Source organism: Sander vitreus, chromosome 23 (genome assembly GCF_031162955.1).
Source record: "Sander vitreus isolate 19-12246 chromosome 23, sanVit1, whole genome shotgun sequence".
NCBI classification, from domain to species: Eukaryota; Metazoa; Chordata; class Actinopteri; order Perciformes; family Percidae; genus Sander; species Sander vitreus.
Window position 1 is genome coordinate 15,373,251 of NC_135877.1, and position 23,064 is coordinate 15,396,314.

The 23,064-nt window shown below is 40.2% G+C and overlaps 2 protein-coding genes across 3 annotated transcripts; both read left to right on the plus strand.

Annotated features, from left to right (window-relative positions):
* The first annotated feature begins 1,063 nt into the window (after window positions 1–1,063).
* Window positions 1,064–14,041, plus strand: LOC144537746 (sortilin). The gene is made up of 21 exons (XM_078281600.1): window positions 1,064–1,435; window positions 1,858–1,920; window positions 2,286–2,362; window positions 2,461–2,557; window positions 3,313–3,480; window positions 3,671–3,744; window positions 4,005–4,051; window positions 4,290–4,426; window positions 4,552–4,635; window positions 5,880–5,940; window positions 6,872–7,024; window positions 7,140–7,237; window positions 7,349–7,448; window positions 7,591–7,765; window positions 7,883–8,076; window positions 9,489–9,681; window positions 10,920–11,036; window positions 11,120–11,264; window positions 11,581–11,687; window positions 12,102–12,219; window positions 12,343–14,041. Exons 1-21 carry the CDS (start codon window positions 1,178–1,180, stop codon window positions 12,355–12,357), a joined length of 2,481 nt encoding a protein of 826 aa, XP_078137726.1. The 5' UTR covers window positions 1,064–1,177; the 3' UTR covers window positions 12,358–14,041.
* Window positions 14,042–14,398: 357 nt separating this feature from the next.
* On the plus strand, window positions 14,399–21,455 carry fam3c (FAM3 metabolism regulating signaling molecule C). 2 transcript variants are annotated; one of them, XM_078281601.1, is made up of 10 exons: window positions 14,399–14,504; window positions 15,005–15,055; window positions 15,172–15,276; window positions 15,554–15,580; window positions 15,929–16,052; window positions 19,165–19,223; window positions 19,615–19,665; window positions 19,752–19,836; window positions 19,986–20,112; window positions 20,807–21,455. In XM_078281601.1, exons 2-10 carry the CDS (start codon window positions 15,040–15,042, stop codon window positions 20,894–20,896), a joined length of 684 nt encoding a protein of 227 aa, XP_078137727.1. In that variant the 5' UTR covers window positions 14,399–14,504; window positions 15,005–15,039; the 3' UTR covers window positions 20,897–21,455. The 2 variants fall into 2 exon arrangements, with proteins under 2 accessions (XP_078137727.1, XP_078137728.1); XM_078281602.1 differs by having other exon boundaries at window positions 14,422–14,519.
* Window positions 21,456–23,064: the final 1,609 nt, after the last annotated feature.

Sequence of the window (23,064 nt, forward strand, 5' to 3'; positions counted from 1 at the left end):
AACTATAAATGGTCAACTAGTGGATCAAGTACAATCCTATAGATACTTAGGGACAATTATTGACTCTAAATTAAATTTCCAGGAGAATTGTGAGGCTGTCTGTAAAAAAGGACAACAGCGTCTATACTGTTTGAGAAAAGTGTACCATTTTAATATAGATAAGACCATGTTGACATTATTCTATCATGCTTTTATCGAAACCATCATATCTTTCTCCCTAGTAGCATGGTTTGGGTGTGTTCCAGTCAAGCACAAGAATCGCCTAAACCAAAGTGTAAAATGGTCAAGTAAGCTGACTGGGTAGTTCCAGCTGCACACCCGTTTCCTGTATGCCAAACAATTACAGCGGATAGCTATGGCTATCAAAGAAGATAGCCTATAGAGTTCCTGGTTACAGAACTACAAGATTTAAACACAGTTTTGTACCAGCGGCAATTACTATGTTAAACAAACGGTAAAATGATTTGCACAAAACGCACAAGCACTTTGGTTATGTACTGTTTTCTATTCCTTTTTATCCGTTTTATTACCTGTTTTTATATGTTTTAATGTTTTGTGTGTTACATGTTATGTTTAAGGATGTCCCGCCTCTCTTAGACTGTATAACTAGGTATCAATAAAGTAACCCAACCCTAACCTAACCTAACTGCAGGAACAATCCTTTGTTGTGCGTAAAAGCGCAAACCCTATCTTGAGGCACCTGGCTGAGCTTCAGCCAGCTGCGTGAATACATGACGTCCTCTTGCGTTCAGTCGTGCCAACTACAAATACAACCAAGAAGAAAACTCTCTCTGTGATGCTGCATTTACGCCTCTGCTGTCAGAACTCGCAATAACTTCTCCTTTTACCACATTTACCTCTCACAAAGAGTCACACTGATTCCCACAATTTTCCTTTTATGCATTGGTTGCAAATGGCCACACGGTGCGTTCCCATCAAATACACTTGAAATGTAAATCCTCCACCAGCAGGTGTTTCTGTCACCTGGATGCGGGCATGCGGGCAGAAACACCTGCTGGTGGAGGACAGCACTTTTTATGTTAAGGACCCGGCCGTCCAAGCACGTCCCACCCCCACTTGCTTTTGAAGCGCAACACTAATAACCAAGTCAGTATCGCCAGGCATCGGTCTCTGGTACTCTTATTTGTAGTGAGATCACCTTACTTTAGCATCGGATATGATCTGGAGACTTGTGGTCCTCGGTGGGGTGTGCGTCCTTCTTCTGGGTGCTGAAGGCAGCAGCCGCGGGGGGGGGACGGTGACTTTCCACCGGCCTCAGCCGGATGAGAGCCAGGGCCAAGCGCGCGCACGACCCAGAAGGGATATGAGCAGCTCCTCCGGCAACCCCAGGCCTTTTCACGGTCCTCCCTTCACCTCCTGCCGGACCCCCCTCACCCCCGTCGAGCACAAGGTTCTGGATGACAATACGTATGAGGTGAGGTGTGTTTGAGTTATGAGACAAGATTTAGTAAAGCAATGTCCGTCAGTCACGTCATCTATACATTTGCAGCTTTAAGTTTTATTAAGCATGAAAAATGCATTTCAGAACACAGATAAAGTTGTTTCTAGGACAGGTAGTGATATTTGTCTTGCGTATCTGCTTTTTCGGGATATTTAAGGTAAGATTTGTCTTAGGTGAAATTGTAATAGAAATAAGTGGAACTATGACACCAAAAATAATTGTAAGCATGATACTAAATGCAAACTATGCAAACTGATGATCTATCAGTCCAATTAACCTTTTGGCAAGCACAGGAAATGAACATTGCGTATTATAGGATTTAGTTTTGTTGTTTAGTACTTACTTTAGAGGTAATTCTGTCATATGTGTGAGTATCTCTTCTCTCTTTCTCCTAGACAGGGTTTAACGGTGATGATGGCTCCCATGTAATTCTCACATGGGTGGGCGATGGTACAGGGGTGAGCATCTTAGTATTACAGTACCACAATGTCAGATCACTCTCATTAACACAACATGCTGTAATCATGTCTCTTTTGAGATACAGAAACATTGGACTTCATACTGTTCATCTAATCTGTGGCACTGCATGCAGTTTCTTTATTCCACAATATTTTATTTATTTGTTTTTTTAACCTACCATTATCTGAAAAAAAAAAGAGTCTAAAATATATATTTTCAACAATCTATCTGAAGCGCCCTCATGCTTAGAAATTTAAAAAAGTAGGTCATACTCCAATTTAAATGATAACTTAATACGTCTTCATAATGATCTAGATTTTCTTTTTTTTGGTCAAACTTTTAACCACATTGCTGCATTCCCTAGGTTGTCCTGGTGCTGTCAACATTTAGTGCTCCAATAGATACTTTCCTAGTAGGCGGCTCCTCAAGACTTTATCGAAGGTGAGTTAGTATCTGATATAATACAGGAACTAACATGAGCAGCACACCCTAAAAATAACTTAAACACACAGTAAAATCTGATCTTTCTTTCCTCTCAGCACGGATTATGCAAAATCCTTCCATGACATTTCCCATCGGATCAACAACACCTTCATAAGGGAGGAGTTTGGAGTCAGTGTTGGACCAGGGAGCTCTGTAAGTCAACAGTAGGGCACCCACTGTGTGTAGCATTGTGTAGTGAATGAGCAGTTTAGAGTTTCAGTTGGGGAACTGTGTTGCCACTCGGGGAGAAGTACGTGATGTTGCCTCACAAAAAGTGTGAAGACATCTTGCACGCTGTCTAATCATTTTGTGCCACAGCTTCACTGTCAAACCACTGTTTTTGCTCTTGTCCTCACAGGGTTGTGGGCTGACATCAAATGTTCAAAAATACACCCACAGAAATGCATTGATGCGTAGACATTTGGGCCCCAGCAGCACCGTCATTAAACTAAATCTTGTAACAGAGCTGAGCAGAGCAAGATCAAGCTCAGGATAAGCAGGGGACATATTCACAATTTGTATGTTTTAGCTTTTTATACATAATTACAACTTGCTCATGACAAGTGACAACAATTTGAAGTTGGAAAAAAGGTAATAAATTGCAATATATCGCAGAATATTGCAATATATATTTACTAGGGGTGACCAGTTATATGATCTAAAGGACTCATTTATGACTTAAAAGTGTTCACCTTGCAAGACAAACATTCAGAGAAATCTGACGTTAAAGTGCAATCAAATCAATATATCGCAGAATATTGCAATATGTTTAAAATCACAATAATATCGTATCGTGACATAAGTCTCGTGATGATATCGTATTGTGAGGCCCCTGGTGATTCCCACCCCTAGTAAACGCTCATCAACTTTGCATCTCAGGTCAGCTTTTAATTTATTAATATTGACAGGTGATACTGACAGCAGACCTACCGGTGGTAGACAACCCAGGCGGGGTCATCTTCACCTCCACGGACGCCGGTGCAACCTTTAAGTTCATCCAACTGCCCTTCCACCTGGCTGAGCCAATCACGTACCACTTCCTCAACCCTGACTACCTTGTGGCCCTCAGCATTGATGTGAGTCGCACTGCTTTAAATGTTGTTTCTATTACTTTTTTATTTGAATTCACAAGCTCACAGTGGTCTCCCTTACTCTGTTTAATATTCTTGGATAAAACGTACACACATTCCCACACATAATATGTAGCGTAATGCCATCAAGCACAAACCTTGAAAGTAAAGGTAAACATTCCTTCCTGACTTGCAGGGCAGTCTGTGGCTCTCTCTGGACTTTGGCGCTAAGTGGACAAAAGTTCATGATGGAGTGCATTCTTTCTCATGGTGAGAATAAACAGGAAACAAAACCACACACCGAGTGTCTAAAAGAAATCACATATTAGATGAACCATGTATTGTGTGAAGCTGTCTGCCAGTATATTTACAATTGGTATTTCAATGTTTTGAATGCATGCATATGACATAATATGCAGTGTGTGTTTTTCTGGAGAAGAAACGTATTCTGTGAAAACAGTTCTTATAGAAGTTGTTGTGACATTTTCTTTTGGTGTTTGTGACATTTTTCAACTTCCTCTTTCCATTAGGGGGGCCGGCATTAATTTGTTTTTTAGCTACAGTCGAACAGACACAGGTAAGAAGCTATATGAAATGCACTTACCGTACATGATACCAAAAGCTTAAAAAAGTTGAGACCAGTTATATGATCTGAAGGACTCAGTTATACGCTAAAATGTGTGTGTGTGTGTGTGTGTGTGTGTGTGTGTGTGGGGGGGGGGGCTTAATTGAATTAAAGCAAAGGGAAAACCAATAAATAAGAGTCCTGAGTATCTCATATTCCTGTCACCAAGTCTTGCTTCTTGTCGCCACAGTTGATGCAGATGAGAGGGGGGATTTACTGCTGAAGAGGACAAAGGATCTGGGGAAGACCTTCACCACAATCCACGAGGACATCTACAGTTTTGGCTACATCGGTGCCTTTCTCTTCTTCTCTGTGATGGAGGATTCGGTAAGATGTGTGAATACAAAGCATCTTCTTTGCACGCATGTAGTCAAATAACGTATGTTACACCAATGCATCGAAATGATAAAGCCAAGCAATAATAACACAGTGATGCATCATTCTGCTCCCAGAGATCCCCTCGTGTCATGTATTTTTCATCGGACCAAGGAGATACCTTCAGCCGAGCGCTGCTCCCCTCCGCCTCCACCGAGCAGGTGAGAAAGCTGTTTAACCCTTGTGTTGTCCTCGGGTCAAACTTGACCCGTTTTCTATGTTTTTTATATCAGAAATATGGGTTTATTTCAAACAAATTGCCCAAAAATAACATGGATGCATAGATGTACGTTGTATGGAACCCATACACCATTCTTCACAGGTAAAATGAATGATTACTTTCATTGCATTTGGGGTGTTGTATTCAATTGTATATATTATATATAAAAATGAATGGTTTCAAAACAGTATCCTGACTAAACTTTGACATAAACTAGTCTGCGATCCACTCAGCATCCTCTGATCTTAACTATTGGTCAAAATAATTCATAATTTCTGCTTTGTTTAAACTAAAAAAATAGTTATAATATCATATAAATGAGGTTTATTGACCATGAATTCAAATAAGTGTTGAAATAAGTGACAAAAACGTCAGAAAAAGCGCCAAAAAGCCTTTACTAAAGGGTTAAGTAAAGAATTTGGTTTACTACAACTCTGGTCTTATTTTTGTAGTTTTGTCCATCATTTCTATTGGTTATGGTAACAAAAATAAAAACGAAGTTGTAATCTTTTCATTTCCAAGCTCGGTTGTCTTATTTCGGGCTTGGTATCAAACCACACTGCTTGTTTGGTATTGATGAAGCACGCTGGCATTGCATTCCTGGTCAGATTCTTGTTTACTCCTTCTTTGATCAGATAGATCCTGATTTTTAATCAAAATGTTGCCAATTTTAGACTATTTTATTTAGGCAAGCTTCTTCTGCGGCTGCTATAAAGCATCTTTTATTATTTAACAACTCTTTGTTCTTTGGTACCTTTTGTATCGGCAGTAGTATCCAAATATTTCCAACAATAACCTGCCATAACACAGGATGGAAATGTTCAGATGTTTATGTAATTATGCCCTTTGTCACACGTTTCTCTCCCACTTTAAGTCTGACTTGGGTATTGGGAAAGTTTGAAACCCTTAGACAAACACATAGTTTTTATGCCTGGTTGTTTTTTTTGGTTTGCCTTAAGTTAAAATACTGATGGCAACATTTCCTATTTCTATACCAACTGAAGGCACTTCTTTTCTGGCGAAACACCAACCCACATACATACCTTGTTGACAGCACAAACACACACTCTCTCGCACGACGATTAAACATGGCAAAGATTAAATTAGTCATCGCATTTGTTTTAGTTTTATTGCAATTCCAGATTTTTTTCACCCACATCTCACTCAATATATGTGTGTTTGCAGTTCTACTCCATCCTGGATGGAGATGAAGATATGCTCTTCATGCATGTGGACAACCCAGGAGGTAACAGACAAAAATACACGCACAAACTCTCTGTCCATATTTTCTAATCAGAAGAAACACACACACACACACACACACACACACACACACACACACACACACACACACACACACACACACACATGTGAGAAAACTACCTTTAAAACATGCTTGACACATGTTCACAAATAGGCCCGTGTTGTGAAGACAGCATGACAGTATTCATAGGTCTCTCAGCCCTTTTTGCTGTGATGGAAAAGCTCAATGGTAAAAAAGGACGGACTGGTTTCACAAGTTCTTGGTGTTGCTGACAAATCATTCCATCATACTGAGAGTGCATGCAAGTCCAACTGCCCAGTCTTTCTTCCTTTCTCTTTCTCCCTCCCCCCTCTTTCTCATTCAGGTCTCTTTCTGTTTCCTCTCACGTTATTATTACTATTTTTTCTCCATGGCCAGTGCTCCAGTTAGTGCTGTAAGGTAACTTACACTGTAGGTGATGAGACTTTTGTACTGCTGAGATAAATAGGGGAGATATGGGGGTAGAGGGGCTTTATCTTTTTTTGGCTGGAGGGAGGGAGATTTAGTTTACACTGCAAAAGCTGACAAACATATCTTGGGATCAGGGTGTAACACAAGCGCACGCACACACACACACACACACACACACACACACACACACACACACACACACACACGCGCACGCACGCACGCACACACACACACGCGCACACGTGTGTGTGTGTGTGTGTGTGTGTGTGTGTGTGTGTGTGTGAGAGAGAGAGCTTCACACAGCAAAAATAAAATTGATGATGACTTTTTGTTATTATGCTGATGTTGAAAGGTTTGTGCCAGCGTGGCATAACTTGTCCCTAGGTGCTGAATCTCTTTGACGGTGATTCAAATCTTATTTATAAAATCACTAAATCGTCACCTTTCTTCTGTTTTAATACAGACACCTTCTTTGGAACAATGTACACATCAGATGACCGCGGCATCCTGTTCTCCAAATCACTGGAGCGCCACCTGTTTGACGGGCAGAGGAAGAGCGATTTCACCAACATAACGTCACTGAGAGGAGTCTACCTCACTAATAAACTAGACAAGGGTAGGGTTCTTGTGTGTTATTTGAGCACTTTGGGCTAATTTTCTACCAAATTTGTTTACCTTTTCAGTTTGATAAAATACTGTAAGTATGACTCTAATGACGCGTTTTGTTGCAGATGGCCGTATAAGATCCGTCATTTCCTTTAATAGAGGTGGGGCGTGGAGGCAACTAAACAAACCTGACAATGTGGAATGTGGCGAGCAAGTGAAGAATGTATGTTATATGTAGAAAAATCTCATCCCAGTCTGCATGTGCATATTAACATTATACTCTACAAGGTAGTCAGTGTTAACTAATACTTCATACGTGTGTGTTTTTAAACAGTGCAACCTTCATATTCATGGAGAGCACAGTCGCAAAAACAGCATCATTCCCATGCTGGCTCTGTCTGAGCCAACTGCAATTGGTCTGGTTATCGCTCACGGTAAGTGAACAGCAATGTACCCATATCTACTTTTGATACACAGAACAAATGATGTCAAAGTTGGGATATATACTGTACTGTACTTAAATCTAATGTAATGATGATTTAAAGATGTATCTAGATGATCTCCTCTCTTCTCCAGGTACTGTGGGTGACTCTCTGTCATCGTCGCAGCACCCAGATGTGTTTGTCTCCTCGGACGGGGGTTATAACTGGAGGGGGACACTGAGGGGTCCTCACCACTACAGCATATTGGACTCTGGGGGTCTCATTGTGGCTGTGGAGGCCCAGCGTGAAGGACAAGTCAAGACTATCAAGTACTGAGCAGATATTTTGACTTCATGCACGATTGAACAATAATAGTATTTGGCAATGGAGGGCAGAATGTTCTTATATTATTCTACTCTACTTTTGCTCCCATTTCTCATCACCAGGTTCTCTACAGATGAAGGCCAGTGCTGGAAGTCCTACAACTTCACCGTGCAGCCTTTCTTCTTTGCAGGCCTGGCATCCGAGCCGGGGACCAAGGCCATGAACGTCAGCGTGTGGGGCTTCAGGCCTGAGGAGGACGGCCAGCCCATGTGGGTGGCTGTCACCATTGATTTCCAGAGCCTCATTACAAGAGAGTGTGAGTCAAGATGCTACAATATAATGCCGTCTACTACCATGTGTATTCTTCCCCAGGCTCACCACGCTTTCAATTCAATTCAATTCAATTTTATTTTATTTATCAAATCACAACGAGAGTTATCTTAGGACCCTTTACAGAAAGAGTAGGTCTAGACCACACTATAATTTACAAAGACCCAACAATCCCCCACCAAGAGTAAGCATTTGGTGCGACAGTGGCGAGGAATAACTTCCTTTAAACAGGCAGAAGCCTCGGACAGACCCTGACTCTTGGTGGGCGGCCATCTGCCGCTGCCAGTTGGGACACAGAGACACTGATACGGATTTACAGATATAGAGATATAGAGATATAGGATTTATAATAATTGGAGCAGTTGGTATGATGAACAGTTGCAATTATAGTAACAATAAACATAATAGAACTATGACTACAAATAATAGTTGTAGCATTGCAGGGCATAGCAGGGCATCGAGCAGGACCCCGGCAGCAGCTGCAACCACGATTTAGGTGCCACCCCAATCCAAGGAAAACTGTGAGGCGAGAAAACTCCAGGGAATAAGCTCTCCGGAGCTAAGTTAGTAATAAACATTACTGGGACATAAATGTACACAGCTTTATGGGGCGTTTACCAGTGAGGTGGAGCCTTACTGCAGTTTCCCATTACAGAAACCTAACAACCCATGACCTGGGACTTTCCTTAACCTAAACTATCCAATCATATCATAATTGTTTTGTAATTCTGGGTCTGAGTGATGGGAGCCTACAGGAACACACAATTTTGTAAACTGAAGAGAACAGGCGTGTCAGAACAGGAGGAGACCACAGAAGGAGATGAAGAAATAGGTGAAGGAGAAGAGGGAAAGGAAGAATTGACTGTGAGGGATCAAGAGGAGGCTGCAGATTCAGAGAGAGGGATAGAGGCAGGATGTGATCAGGAGGAGGAGGCAGATGAAGCTGACAGGGAGGAAGAGGGTAGGCCTGCAATGCCCCCTGGACCACATGGTATGTTTTAATTCTCCTTCCATATAAATTGCAGTACAGTAGCATAACATGTCATGTCACTCAGTAAAAAACATGCTTTCAGTTATTGGCTGTTTTCTGTTGTGTAGGGTTTAGTTGTGAAAACAAATGCTATGATAGAGAAAAAACTGTAAAACTGCATTAGATAATTCTATTTGACACTCATATGGGGACCGCATTCCCATGCCACCCTGCCAAGACCTCTTGCCACCCGTTTATCACCCTGTGTAACATTTTCTAGATCCGCCACTGATTGGTGAACCGATTGGAAAACCACTCGAGGTGTTTCCTGGTCACATACAACTTGATATTTATCAACTTTTTTCATTTTAACCGGCAAATTTGAAATGATTGTCCGTGACAGTTGTAATGTTCATCTAATTTATCAGGTAATGACCAGGACTATGAAGAGTGGTTGGCCCATGCTACAGATGGAGGGGACTTGGAGAGAGATGGCTGTCTCTTGGGTGTCAGAGAGACATACAGGAGGCTAAAGAAACAATCTTTGTGCAGAAACGGGCGAGGCTTTGTGGTGAGCAAGAAGCAAACCCCCTGCCTGTGCACCAGAGAAGATTACTTATGGTACGTTGAACACTGAATCCTAAATTGTAAAACCTGACTTTTGAGACCATTTGATCAGAACTTAAAGGTCCAGTGTGTAACCTGTTTAGTTGTTCATTATAAAAATCTGTGTTGCCCGTTTACAAACTTGTCCTTTTTCATGAATATTTACCTCCACCATCAATTCCAAGTATTCCTTTTGGCTTGAAATGTTACATTTGCATTCGCATGAACTGGGGTAGACGCTCCAAATTCATGCGCCATCTTGAAATACGTTAGCCGGTAAGGGACATAAAGGACATACTGCTCCGCCTTTCGCGTTTTCGCTGTCACATGATAAACTCACAGGTGCTGCTAATGCTGCTAATGGGTATCGTCGCTTCCCGGCCCCGGCAAGTTTGAAGAAGAAAACACGGAGGACCACACATATTCAAAATCCAAATTTCAGGAACAGGAGTCTTCTTCTTCGCCCAGAAAAAGAGAAAGGATATTGACAAGAGCAAGAGACTGGCTTTTTGAAGCGTGAAGGCTACCGTAGCTGTAATACGTACTTTGAACTGCGTGGTGCGAGAGAGTTGATTGCGATATATGATCTCAACGCTAGATGGGAGAAATTCCTACACACTGGACCTTTAAGCTTGTATGGGAACATGTTTCGGAGCTGTAGAAGAAAAAGTTCTCTCGGGTCCAATTCAGTGGCTGGTTCAGATGAGTTTTATTCACTGTGCAGTGGAGGAAGAAGTTCACAAGAAGCTGTAGGATTCTCTCTGAACAGAATGACTTTTCTGGTCAGGTTTTTATACAATGTTACAGGAAGCAACAGAATAACAAAAAGCTGAGACGACATTGGCTCACAAAACAATTTGAGTAGATTTGGGTCTATATCCAATACCGTCTGCTGCTCAAACTATTGAAAAACTGCCCTTTGTTTAAATCAAGTGTGAACTCCGCTGGAGCTCGCTCCGGCTCTAAACAAAAGGTCTCACTCACAGTGACCAATGTAAAATGCCTCTTTTTTTTTTTAACACTAAGCTAGACAAAAGGAAGACAGACTTAATTAATTCAGGAGACACCAGAAGTTTGTTGATCAGAGAAAATAATAGGAACATTATCAGTGAGCAGGAAAGAGGATATAAGGATAAAATGAATAAACTAAAATGAATGATGAAAGGTCATTCATTTTCTTCTACAGCGCCAACAACTAAGACAGCATGGAGAATATTCCCTTGTGAAGCCCTAACCTCTGTCCTTTTCAACAGCGATTACGGTTACTATCGCCATGTGAACACCTCCGAGTGTCTGAGACAACCCAGCGCTGCAAATAAAACCTTGGAGCTCTGTCTGAATGGAGAGGAAGATGAGCTGCTGACAGCCGGGTAATAACGGTCGCTCCTTTTAAAAGAAAAACGAAGAGACACACCTCCTCTGCATGCTCACACACTTCTGACTGTGTTTGTAGGTACCGTAAGGTCCCGAGCGATCGGTGTGAGGGGGGATTCAGCCCTCAACTTGCAGTTCAGACAGTCATCAACCCCTGTGGTGTTAAAACCAGCCCTGGCCCACCTGCCAGATCCTCGTCTCCAGTCACACACTTTGACACACCGGTCAGTAGATGTGTTGCTCTAATGAGTGTGTGTGTGTGTGTGTGTGTGTGTGTGTGTGTGTGTGTGTGTGTGAGGGTAAGGGTTAAGGTTAGGCATTTAGTTGTGATGGTTAAGGTTAGGGTAAGGGGCTAGGGAATGCATTATGTCAATGATGGGTCCCCACAAAGATAGTGCCAAAACCTGTGTGTGTGTGTGTGTGTGTGTGTGTGTGTGTGTGTGTGTGTCTGTGTGTGTGTGTGTGTGTGTGTCTGTATGTGTATCTTCAGTTGTTCATGAAGTTTTTAGGAATCTAACAGCTGTTGTGTGTATTTTCCAGCGAGAGAGGCTAGTGTTGATCCTGGTGTGTGTAGGAGCAGGAGTCATCGTCCTGATAGCGATCATTTCAGCCGTCTTTGCTGTCAAGAGGGTGGTTTACAGAAACAGGTGAGCTACACACTATAGGGCTGGAAATTGTTCAAAAAAACTTTGATACTGGTACCGATAACAATGGCAATACTGTGACTTCAATACCGGTTCCTGAGCGATACTTTTTTCAATACCAATTTTATAAAATCCTTTTTAACAAAAAGAAATTACAACATTACACATTACTTTAGAGTTTTTCCTGCGTGTCTCTACGACGTCTAACGTTAGACAGCCAATCACCAGCATTATTAGATCTTGGTAGAAGCATGCTGCATTCTTATTGGCTCACTGACTAATCCCATTACCACAGAGCCATTACCCTAATCCCCCACCCCAGTACAATCATATAATAACCCACCCTCACAATCATCTCTCTTCATCCTCATGTCTCAAGAGTAGCTGACCGAGCTGGTTTAATATCGCCCTTTACAGGTCACCCGTGTATCGTTTCTCCAACCTCCAGATTCAGGATGAAGCTAATAGCATCCCAGCCGATCTTGAAAGCGCCACCAGCAGCAATGGCACGGCCTGCCTGCAGGACTCAGATGATGTAAGAGTTATTATAGCTTGTATCATTTTATTACAATTCAAAATGTTGTTTTGAGCTCAAAACCTGTTTTAGATGGCGTGATTTCCCTATGTATACTAATACTGTTGTGTTCTTATTTTCCAGGATCTTATTAAGTGAAATGAGTACTCAAGATTGAGACCAGTTGTGCTGAAAAAGACTGCCAAAGGCATTTTGATGGACTTATTCTTGATGTTTTGATGGGAGCACCCTTCGTGGCAAGTTTTAAGAATCTGAAAAGCTTGAGAATGTCTTAATTTATTGAGCGTGCTTAATATCATTGCTTCACTTTGCTTGCTTGCTCTTTGATTTGTATAGTTTTTTTTGTTTACTCTGTGTTGCATCACCTTCGTACTGATCATCTGATCAATGAATTCATTAAAAAGAGTGCTGACAGGGTCATTGCTAGAGGGGACTGTGAGGTGCCATATAGACGCACCACATTTGGACAAACTTTGCTGTCAGTAAAGGGAAGTAAATATTGGAATATCCCACCACGTGCAATAAGGGAGTGCCCTACATATTCCACTTTTAAGACTCATTTCAAACAATGGCTTAAAGCAAACCAGAATCACTTTTAACTTCACATGTCGCATAATGTATGTTGTCCTCTTCTATTTGTGTATTGTATACTTGCATCTATATATTGTTGCTTGTAATGTTCTGTTTTTGTTACCTGCTTAGGGACTATGGATGTAAATTTGCATTCTTGCTAACTCTGGCAAAAAAGACAAGAGAAGTTTTTTTTTGTTTTTTTTTAAATAAACAAAGTGAAAACAGACAAAACAATAAAAAACAAACAAAAAAAACTAATATAATAGGTATGTATAATAAACATCTCTAACAAACTGTCCATGAGAGGACACTGGGGGCGCTGTAACGTCTTCCATCTGTTTCGAAGTGAACAGAAAAGAAGAAAAAGGAGGAAGTCGGTGTAACGGAAACAAAGATCAGTCATTAACAGGATGTCTCACTCCTTTAAAACCTGCCCACTCTTGCAGAGTGAAAGAAAAATGCAGCGAGATGGCTTATAAACTAGGCCTTGGCTACATGCAATATTAGGCCACCGAGACTACTATTTATTCCATTCTTATATCGAAACCATGATTTTCAAAAGACCAAGTAGAAGTAAAACTATTGCTAAACGATTACCTAATGTTGAATTTGCGAGACTTGATCTTGGTTTCCCATGTTGGTCTGTTGCAATTTTGCAATTATCAAATCTCACATGTTAATTTACAGTGTGGATAAAATACTTTTTGATGTGCTTTACACATAAAGGGATCATTGCTTTAAGAACCAAATAAGTATAATTCACCATATCCCCCTATGCAGAGAAATAGGCTACACTTCAAAATTCTAAATATATAAGCCTATCAATTCAAGAGATAGCCTACTAAATAAAAAGAAAGTTCACCGTATGTATTTGTCAAGAAAATGTGGTCATGTTTTTATAATTGGCTTCTTCATTCAGAATAATGTTGGGGGTGTGAGCCCCGTTCTATACTTCCCCTCATCTCTTATACTTTCTTTCTGGCCTTGACACGCCAGGGTCAAGGCCACTGTGCTGTGTCTCGTCTTCATTTGCTCTCACGCGAAGCGGTACATTCTGCTCCTGTTTCACTTGTTATTATTACTCAATGTACTTTGCTCGAGGCCACTGTGACCCTAACTATCTTATGGCTTAAGCTAAATAAGCATACACCAAAACACACTTGATCTCTTATGGAAACCTTTTACATTCTTATTATATTTACCTGCAAATAGTAAGAACATTATTCTACAATAAATACATTCAACATGGCTTGATTGTGGAGAACAAAGAAAGTAATACTTTTAGTGGTGACATATTATGCAAATGCAATAACAAATACACTAACTAACAACACTAACTTTAAAAAAATGAATGAAATAACCTCTAATCTCTTTAGACATGTGTTGTTTTCGTTTATTTTTGCTCTATTATAATTGTATTAATGATCTGGTCATTGTGAACTTGATAATTCATGTCAAGATTTCATTAGATTTTTAAACGACGTTTTCATAACTTGCTCCTCTGCTTTGTGGCTACTAAAAAACACAATAACTAAATCCCACTGAACAGGTCTGCCTGCTTGTTCGTCTTTGTTTTTTTCGACGGAGTGGAGCATCCTGCCGTCTCTTCGCCCTCTAACCGTCTCAGCTCAGCTGTCATTACACGAATGTTGTCAGTTTAGGGTTTCGGTAGTCAGACCGAGGGTTTCGTGGTTACCGTGGCAATTGAACAGGTAACGTTAAGCAAGGTGTGAGCATTCATCTAAAATATACATTTTAACGTTACTTCCAAATTAATATTACAATTTAATTCCCGATTGAGTTATTTCGGTGTCAGATAGCAAACGTAGGCAGAGATGAGGAAGTTACACAGCAGAAGAATCATCGTAACGTCAGTTTCAACTTAAATACCTAAACCGTTCACGCTAGTTAGCTTTTCAAAATGTAGCTTCCACGCTATGTGACGTTACAGTATGAAACAGTCAACTAACGCTGAGAAAGTGCATCATAACAACCAAGTGCATTGTAATTACTAATTCAGCTAAGCTAAAGTGACTTCAAAATACGCAACTATCTTTCTGTGGCATTATCTTATTTCGACTATTAGCAGCCAGCGTACCGTCGTCAGCTAGCTAAAGTTAACGTCACTCTATTGCTATGATGCACCCCCCCTCTTTCTCAGACACAGACACAGATACATCGTTAAAATTGACAAATTGTTTTAACACCACAGGTTGTTAGTTGTGGAAAAACTGGCTGGAGGCGAAGATGGTCAGGGCTGGCGGTAAGTTTGTCCCCCTTTAAAATATATACAGTAACGTTATACACAATAATAACGTTAGAACACCTAAAATATCCTAAATCCTATCTATCTTAGTATCTTATCTATTACTTTTTCAGGTGCTTTGAAGTTTGCAGCGCTCATCTTTGCATTCCTCCTAGCTGTCTTTCTGGCTTTTCAGCTGCTAGAGATCAACCTCGACTTCAAACTGAGCAGTGTGATTTGTGAGTAACATTTCTTGCAAGATCACAACGTCACATATCGACCTAAGCAGCTGTAAAAAGGGAGTGGTCGAGTTTCAGTTGTAAAGGAACAATGACACCTATTCAATCAGTTACTGTGAGAGATGTAGATTGTGTTGGCATTACAGGAACCAAATATGCTTCCATTCTGCCTTAGGGTAAGGGTTACATTATGTGTTTAAGGAAGGGATTTTACCCACAGAGCTGCATTTAAATGACTGGAACTCTTGTTAAACATCTACTCTTTTCTGCTTTTCAGCAAGATCTATGCCAGTGAATGAAGTCTGTAAGTGTGCTTAAATTATTTCATTTTTTTTTTTGTCTTTGTCTTCTCAATGACTGATACCGTTGATACATGTTTTTTTCATTATCTTTCTATACCAGTTAACACAAGAATGGTAATAATTAGCATGTGTCACACAGACAATAGAAAAGAACTACACAGTTTAAGGTTTGTGTTTAGCTTAGTGCTTGTCATTTAGAGTGTAAATAGATTCCTTTTGGTAGAGTTCACGTTGCTTTTTGTTCTGTGTCTGCACCTGTTTGTGGATGGGCTTATGTAATCGGACCACCTGTTACCCGATATTGTGCTACCTGGTTCTTGTTGTGTAAATGGAGTTCTCTCTTTTCACAGCAGCAAAGCCAGTCAGGTACAAGTGTGGGCTGTCCAAGTCATGTCCACTTGGACACTTTGCCTTCAAGATAACGAGTGGAGCGGCCAGTGTGGTGGGGCCCAGAATCTGTCTGGAGGACAAATTGTAAGTGAAGTGACATCTTAAAGCGTAACTCTCGCCAAAATGCAACCTAGGGTCTTTTTGTGAATGTACCCGAGTCAAACTTTCATTTAAAAGCATATTTAGGACGGAAGCGTCACTTTTAAGATTTACTGTATTTTTCGGTCAAATGGCCTTTTGAATTGGAGTGCTAGGGGCACTTTTATGCTAGCCTCAAAATAGCTATTTTTAAAACGCTAAGAAGGCTCGACACAACATGAAACTTAGCTTGAAGTATCACCAGGGGCTCTACATATGAACGCAAGCATTGACAACATTGTTTGTGTACACAGAGTTTACTAAAAAGAAAGGTTTTGAGCATAGACAGTATATAAGAATGGACCAACAGATCCCGTTGCTCTGGACGGAGACCAGTGAAGGATATTAGAAGCACTTTTCCGGTGAGCGCTGAGCGTTACTGCGCAGCCTCCAACTGAGAGAGACGACGTAAATGTGACGTGAGCAACGTGTCTGAAAGTTGTAAGTCTTCTGGTAGCTGTGCCAAGAGAAATCTCAATCATTCCCAATATTGCAGAGACGGAGAGCGTAGGTATATGTAAGGAGATAACATAGGCACAGGCTAATTATTGCTAACTAAAACGCTAGTTAACATTAGTAATTACACTTAAACAGCTAATGTGAGACAAAACTGCCTGCACGCTTCTCCTGTACTATACGGTAATTCCTCTACTATGCGACAGTAAGTCCTGTGGTTATGACACAATCGTTAGCCTATTTTAAAAAAAACGTCTGCTATGGAGCCATAACGTGAGGTACAAGGTAATGGAGCCTTTTATACATTTTCGTGTTTCTTTAGAAATAAACAATGGACAAATAAAGTCTTTAAACGCTTCAGATGTAAAGTTATTCGCTGTCAAAGTGACGTCAAAATGAATGGCAGTCAATGGAATGCTAACGGGGGGTGAGAGCTAGGTAGCATCAAAATGGCGCCATAGGAGGTTCGCGGTCCGAGGAGAAGCTTACCCCCTTGGTTTTGAGCAACTCACTGTAGCTGTTGTTCTTCCAGTCGTCGTCCATTGAGCCAGTCAAAAATAGTCGAGGGAGGAGAGTAAAGATGGAAAGCTCCAAAAGCTTAGTTCCATATAAATGCACGGATAATTCGTTGTTTTGTCGTTAGTGAAACAAAATATTGATCTTGTAGTTGAAAAAGGAGCCTCATATAAGAATGACATTTCCTCCTATGGAGTTCGCATTCGGAGATCGCCTATTTTTGACTGGGAAAATGGCGGATAGCGTAAACAACAACTGCTAACGCGAGTTGTTCAAAACCTTTCTTTTTAGTAAACTGTGTACACAAACAATGTTGTCGATGCTTTCGTTAAGGTATAGAGCCCCTGGTGATACTTAAAGCAAAGTTTCATGCTGTGTCGAGCCTTCTTAGTGTTTTAAAAATAGCTATTTTGAGGCTAGCATAAAAGTGCCCCTAGCACTAGCACCCTAGTAAATCTTAAAAGTGACGATTCCGTCCTAAATATGCTTTTAAACGAAAGTTTGACTCAGGTACATTCACAAAAAGACCCTAGGTTGCATTTTGGCGAGAGTTACGCTTTAAAACCTTTTTTAACAAAGGAGCACATATTACTTTTGGAGGAGGGGGGGGTGGGTGGTCACGGCTTGTATCATGTTGACGCTCCGACAGTTTTGTTGTCATTACTTAGAATTTCTCATGGGGGCGACAGAAACGCATTATAGCTTTAACTAGATGAAGAATAACATGTAAACAGAACTCTTTAAAACAGTATAGCTCATTTTTGTAGTCTTCACAAATGCATGGTTGTCATAGTAACTAATCAAGGCAGTCATATAAGCTATTTTCTTTGAGCTGTATTTCATAGCTCAGCAGCAGTCACCTTCAGTTTAAAATACAACAACAGCTGCCTTCTGTGGTTAAAATGCAGATTGTAGTGCTAAAATCGATTCATTGATAAGTCAGTTGACAGAGGGTTAATCATGTATTTAAAAAATATATAATTTATTAAGCAACATTTTAAGGATTTACTGCTTTTCTCTGTTTTTTAAAACTATAAATTGAATATCTGGGTTGTGGACTGTTGGTCAGACGAAACAAGACATTTTTTCGCTTAATGGCAAAACAATAACACATGCAGGGAAAAAAAACTTAAACTCGTAAATAAATGAATTGATAATGACATTACTCATTAGTTGCAGCCGCAGCTGATTCCGTGTGCTTTGTGACAAGTTTCAACATTGCAGCAGCTCAGCTGGACAACAACTCCTTTCTGTCTTGTTTATAAAGGTGGCAAAATGACATGCATAAGCACACCAAGTCTGGGAACTGCTGTCATGTCAAACATATCTCCATTGGGTAACACTTAGAGCTGGGCGATATGGAGAAAATCAAATATCACGATATTTATGACCAAATACATCGATGTCGATATTGTAGGGTTGACTATTGGTGCTTTCACAAAATATTAACACAATGAGAGTTTTGATAAATAATCACCAATGATGCGGATACAATGACTTAAGTGGGTAAAGGCAAACAGTAAAACAGCTAGTAAGTCTAGTAAGTTCAGAAAATTCCATCACTTTACTGTAATGCAGCCTTTAAAACCAGGAAAAGGCAACACTTGTGTCATATCAGGATAATACGATATCCAAAATTGAAGACAATATCTAGCCTCATAATCAATGTTGATATAATATCGATATATTGCCCAGCCCTAGTAACACTGTACTTCTGTAACTCCTGTTTGGCATTTATACGCAGTATATAAAAAAACAACAACTTAAAGTTGCACTTTCATGTGGCTCTTTGCAGTTTGGCTTATTTAAAGCCAATGTACTTGCACTTACTTCTTGCTGTCCGGAGTTTGTACCTTCAAAAGGTGGAAAGCACTCAATTGGAAGTCGCTTTGAATAAAAGTGTCAGATAATTGACATGTAATGTAATACAAACATTTAATAAATGGTTTATAACACACCATATTGTTGTTGTTGCCCTCCACGACTACGACAACGTCAATAGGTAGTGTTTTGTCCTCGAGTCATTAAGATGTACACGTGAAAATATCCATATGTGCTCTATTCCCATTGTCCTCCTTTGTTTTAGACTAATGAGCGGTGTGAAGAACAACGTGGGGAGAGGAATCAACATTGCCCTTGCTGATGGTAACGTTATCAGCTCCAGTTCAAACACGTTGAAGTCAATTTGATTAATCAGCAAGCCACTGCTGATAGCGCTACAATACTGCAACAGTGTTGCAGTCAAAGTGCTACGATCGAAGGCATAGGCCTTTGTACTGCAGAGTATTTAGGTTCTACTTCTAGTTTCACATTTTGTATTATTTCACATCATGTATCAGAAACAAAGGTTTGACCGCCCTGCCTTTTGGTAAACCTACAACAGACGGCAGTGCACCACTACCAAGATTGTGTACTTGTGTGTAACAACAGTTCTGTATGCGGTTGTCAATTAATTAATGGCAATAAAAGCTGTAAATCTCTCCTGTTTTATGTAACATTAGATTCAAAGTGGTTTTAAATTGGATATCCCCCACAGGGAGAACAGGGGACGCTATTAAGACCGACTTTTTTGATATGTGGGCAGGAGGTGAGTCTATTTCAGAATCTCTTTCTTTTAGACATTTAATACATACATGTGGATACATTGTGCTAACCATGTGCAACCCTGTGTAGATGTGGCTCCCTTTATTAAATTCCTGAAGGAAATTGATGAAGGCACAATCGTGATGATGGCCTCATTTGATGATCCCTCAACAAAGTAAGGACTCCCCCCCCCACAATATTCCCTTTCTTACTGATACAATTTAGATTCTCCTGATTAATGCAAATTGCTTTAGTTATCTCTAATATTGGCTGTGTTGCTGCAGGTGTGGCAATGAAATAATATCTGTCTTCTTTGTTCTGTAGACTCAATGATGAAGCCAGGAAACTAATTGCTGATCTGGGTAGCTCAGCTGTCAGTAATTTGGGCTTCCGCGATAACTGGATCTTTGTCGGAGGGAAAGGCATCAAGACCAAGAGTCCATTTGAGCAGGTAACATGGCCGACACACAATTACATCTACGTACTCTTTTTGTTTGTAAGCAACAGCAACAACAGTAGCCTAGACCTTATACAACTCAAAATATTTAAATTGAAGGGAAAAATTTGTTCCCAAAAATTAAATATAAAATATCAGTGTTCACCCCAACAACTGAAATAAGAGCTCCCCATCAAATTTACTTTAAGATCTCCTGCAAGTCAAATCAAGTGTTTTTTTTTTTTATAGCAGCGTTCAATCATTCTGCATATGATTGTCCTCCATACTCAGGAAGGGAAAGGGGTTTAAAAAGGTGCGTTGTGCTTGGGTCTTAAAGTCGGGAATTCAGACAGAAAACAGCCCTGTGTTAAAACAGTCGTAGGGGGCTGTGTTGGTTTACATCCCATTCTTCTGGCAATAATGGAATTACTGCGTATGAGGACAAAACATGTAACCTTTAAGCCACAGAACACTTATAATTCACAAGCTTGTGTTAGTCATTCATCATACACTAAACAGCCCAGCCAAATTCCTGTCAGTTGTTGAGCAGTGTGATCTATTGTTTCTGTCTGTCTTAACCTTTTCATCTGTTCAATTCACAAGCATGGCACTCCCTGCCTCTGAACTGAACTGGATACTATACCCATTGCATTATAAAGACAGGCTATGTAATAAACCCAGTGTGTGTGTTTTGTGTTTACCTCCTCAGCATATAAAGAACAGTGCAGACACTAACAAATTTGAGGGATGGCCCGATGTGTTGGAGATGGAAGGCTGCGTGCCTCAGAGGCAGGACTGAGAAGCGTCATTGTTACAGCGCTCAACCCCCAGGAAAGTGAAACTTGGACCTTCTCTCTCACTTCTTCTGTTTGGATTACCATTATGTAGATGCCCCTTGGGGCTTGTTTGGAAGTATTAGAGTATACTGATTAAAGGGGGCTTAACTTATTGGCATACTATCACGCTTTCCATTGGTGAGGCCGACAGACTTAGCAGTGATAGAGCGTTGCATTATTGCACTGTTGCTGATGGGAATGGATGTCAGCACAGATTCTTTGGGGGGGGGGTAAATTCATTACCTGCTCCCTGCCTTAATCTCATGATCGAATTCCTGGTTTTTAACCAACATGACTTTGTGATTCTTTTGTTTTTCTTTCAGAGTTGCATTTATTTAACAAAAAAAAACTTTGTATTAACAGGGTTTGAAGATGCGTCTTGTCATGAAATCATAACCAAATGTACCAAATTCACTGTGAAATTTGTAAATATTTGTTTTTAGGGGAGGATTTCAAAAATTCTTATTTAATGAGCATTGTAATAATGGTATAATTTCTTAAAATAAACGGTATTGTTAGTGATGTGTGAGTGGATTAAAAGTGTTTTATTTCTAGCAGTTCTAAGTTATTCCTTTGTGCTAATGAGTTTTTTTTTTTAAATATGCATTATACTATACAGTATTCATCATACTCTGAACAGTTATCAGCTGTGGATCAACTGAAAGTCACTGTGGACACTGAACATTTAGTATCAACCTAGATGTTACCATTACCACAGTCATTTTTACAACCAAAGAAGTTATAGGCCGTTAGCTTTTTCACTTCAAACAGGTGTTGTTTATGTGGTTGACTAGAAAGGAAACAACGATTATGCACACACTGTATTGTGATACCCAATCAGCAGTTTTTGTAATGCTACTTCTGTTAACCAGCTGTGACTTCCCGTCTTATTTTCAGTTCAGTTTCTACTGAAGTCCTTTTTCAAAAGCAGTAATTTACATTGGTTTTAAGATGCAATTCTGCAAGGTAAAAACAAAGCTGGTGACTCCAATCCCATTAAACATGTATACATTTGTATAGTAACAAAAATTGCCGGTGCAACACAGATGTCTTCTTACTTAGTTTTATTTCTTAAGATGCATAACAGTGACTAACGTTTCGATGTAGGGTTACATCTTCATCAGAGTCCTTGAAGATGTAACCCTACATCGAAACGTTAGTCACTGTTATGCACCTTAAGAAATAAAACTATTAAGTAAGAAGACATCTGTGTTGCACCGGCAATTTTTTGTTACTTTACACTGTTTTGTCCTGCCTTGGTTGCACCGGATTGTTGTGGTCTGCAGAAGCGCAGATAACTCTTTTTTTACATGTATACATTTGTCTTTGCCTAAAAAGTGAAAGTAGAACAATGTAAACATGCCTTTGCGGTATGTTCTAAGTTTGTGTGAAAAAAAAAAAATACCACAAAACACTCTGATAAGCAGCATTTTAAGGTTGGTAGACCTAAACATGTACTGCTAATTGGCAATCAACCTAATGTCACATGCCTGTGCTGATGTTTGCATCCACCCTCATGCTTCAGTTTGCTCCAAAACAAGCTTCAAAACGACTTCAACTTACCATGAACCTTTTTCATGTAAATGCATTTCCTGTTAACTTTGTCGCCCTACTTCTCTGACTAAAACACACTCACATGCCGAGCTAACCTCGTAATCTCTCACAGTGACTGTAAAACAAACACTATTACCCCCACTGCTGACAACATCTTACCACAGACCAAAATGCGCATGCACCAACACGCTCCGACTCAACCCTATGCCTTCGCAGTATGCTGTGAGTTTATGGAAACAATACCACAAAATGTATTTATTTAAAACTCTGATAAGCAGCATTTGGTAGAACCACCTAGCTGACACATACTGCTAATTGGCAATTAACCTAATGTTACACACCTGCTGTAGTAGGCAGGCACATACAGCATGTATGTAGGGCCCAGATATACGGTCTGATTGATTCATTGTGTGCTACATAATGTTCAAGTTTTCTTTTCTTTTTTTCTTTCTTTTTTTTTTTTTTTCCATTCTATCTTCAGTAGACTTACAGTAAGTGCAACTGGCAACCTTTTGAAGACATGTCTCACAGCACCATTTTCCTTCATTTATCATATACCCTCTCAGTCCTTCTGTGT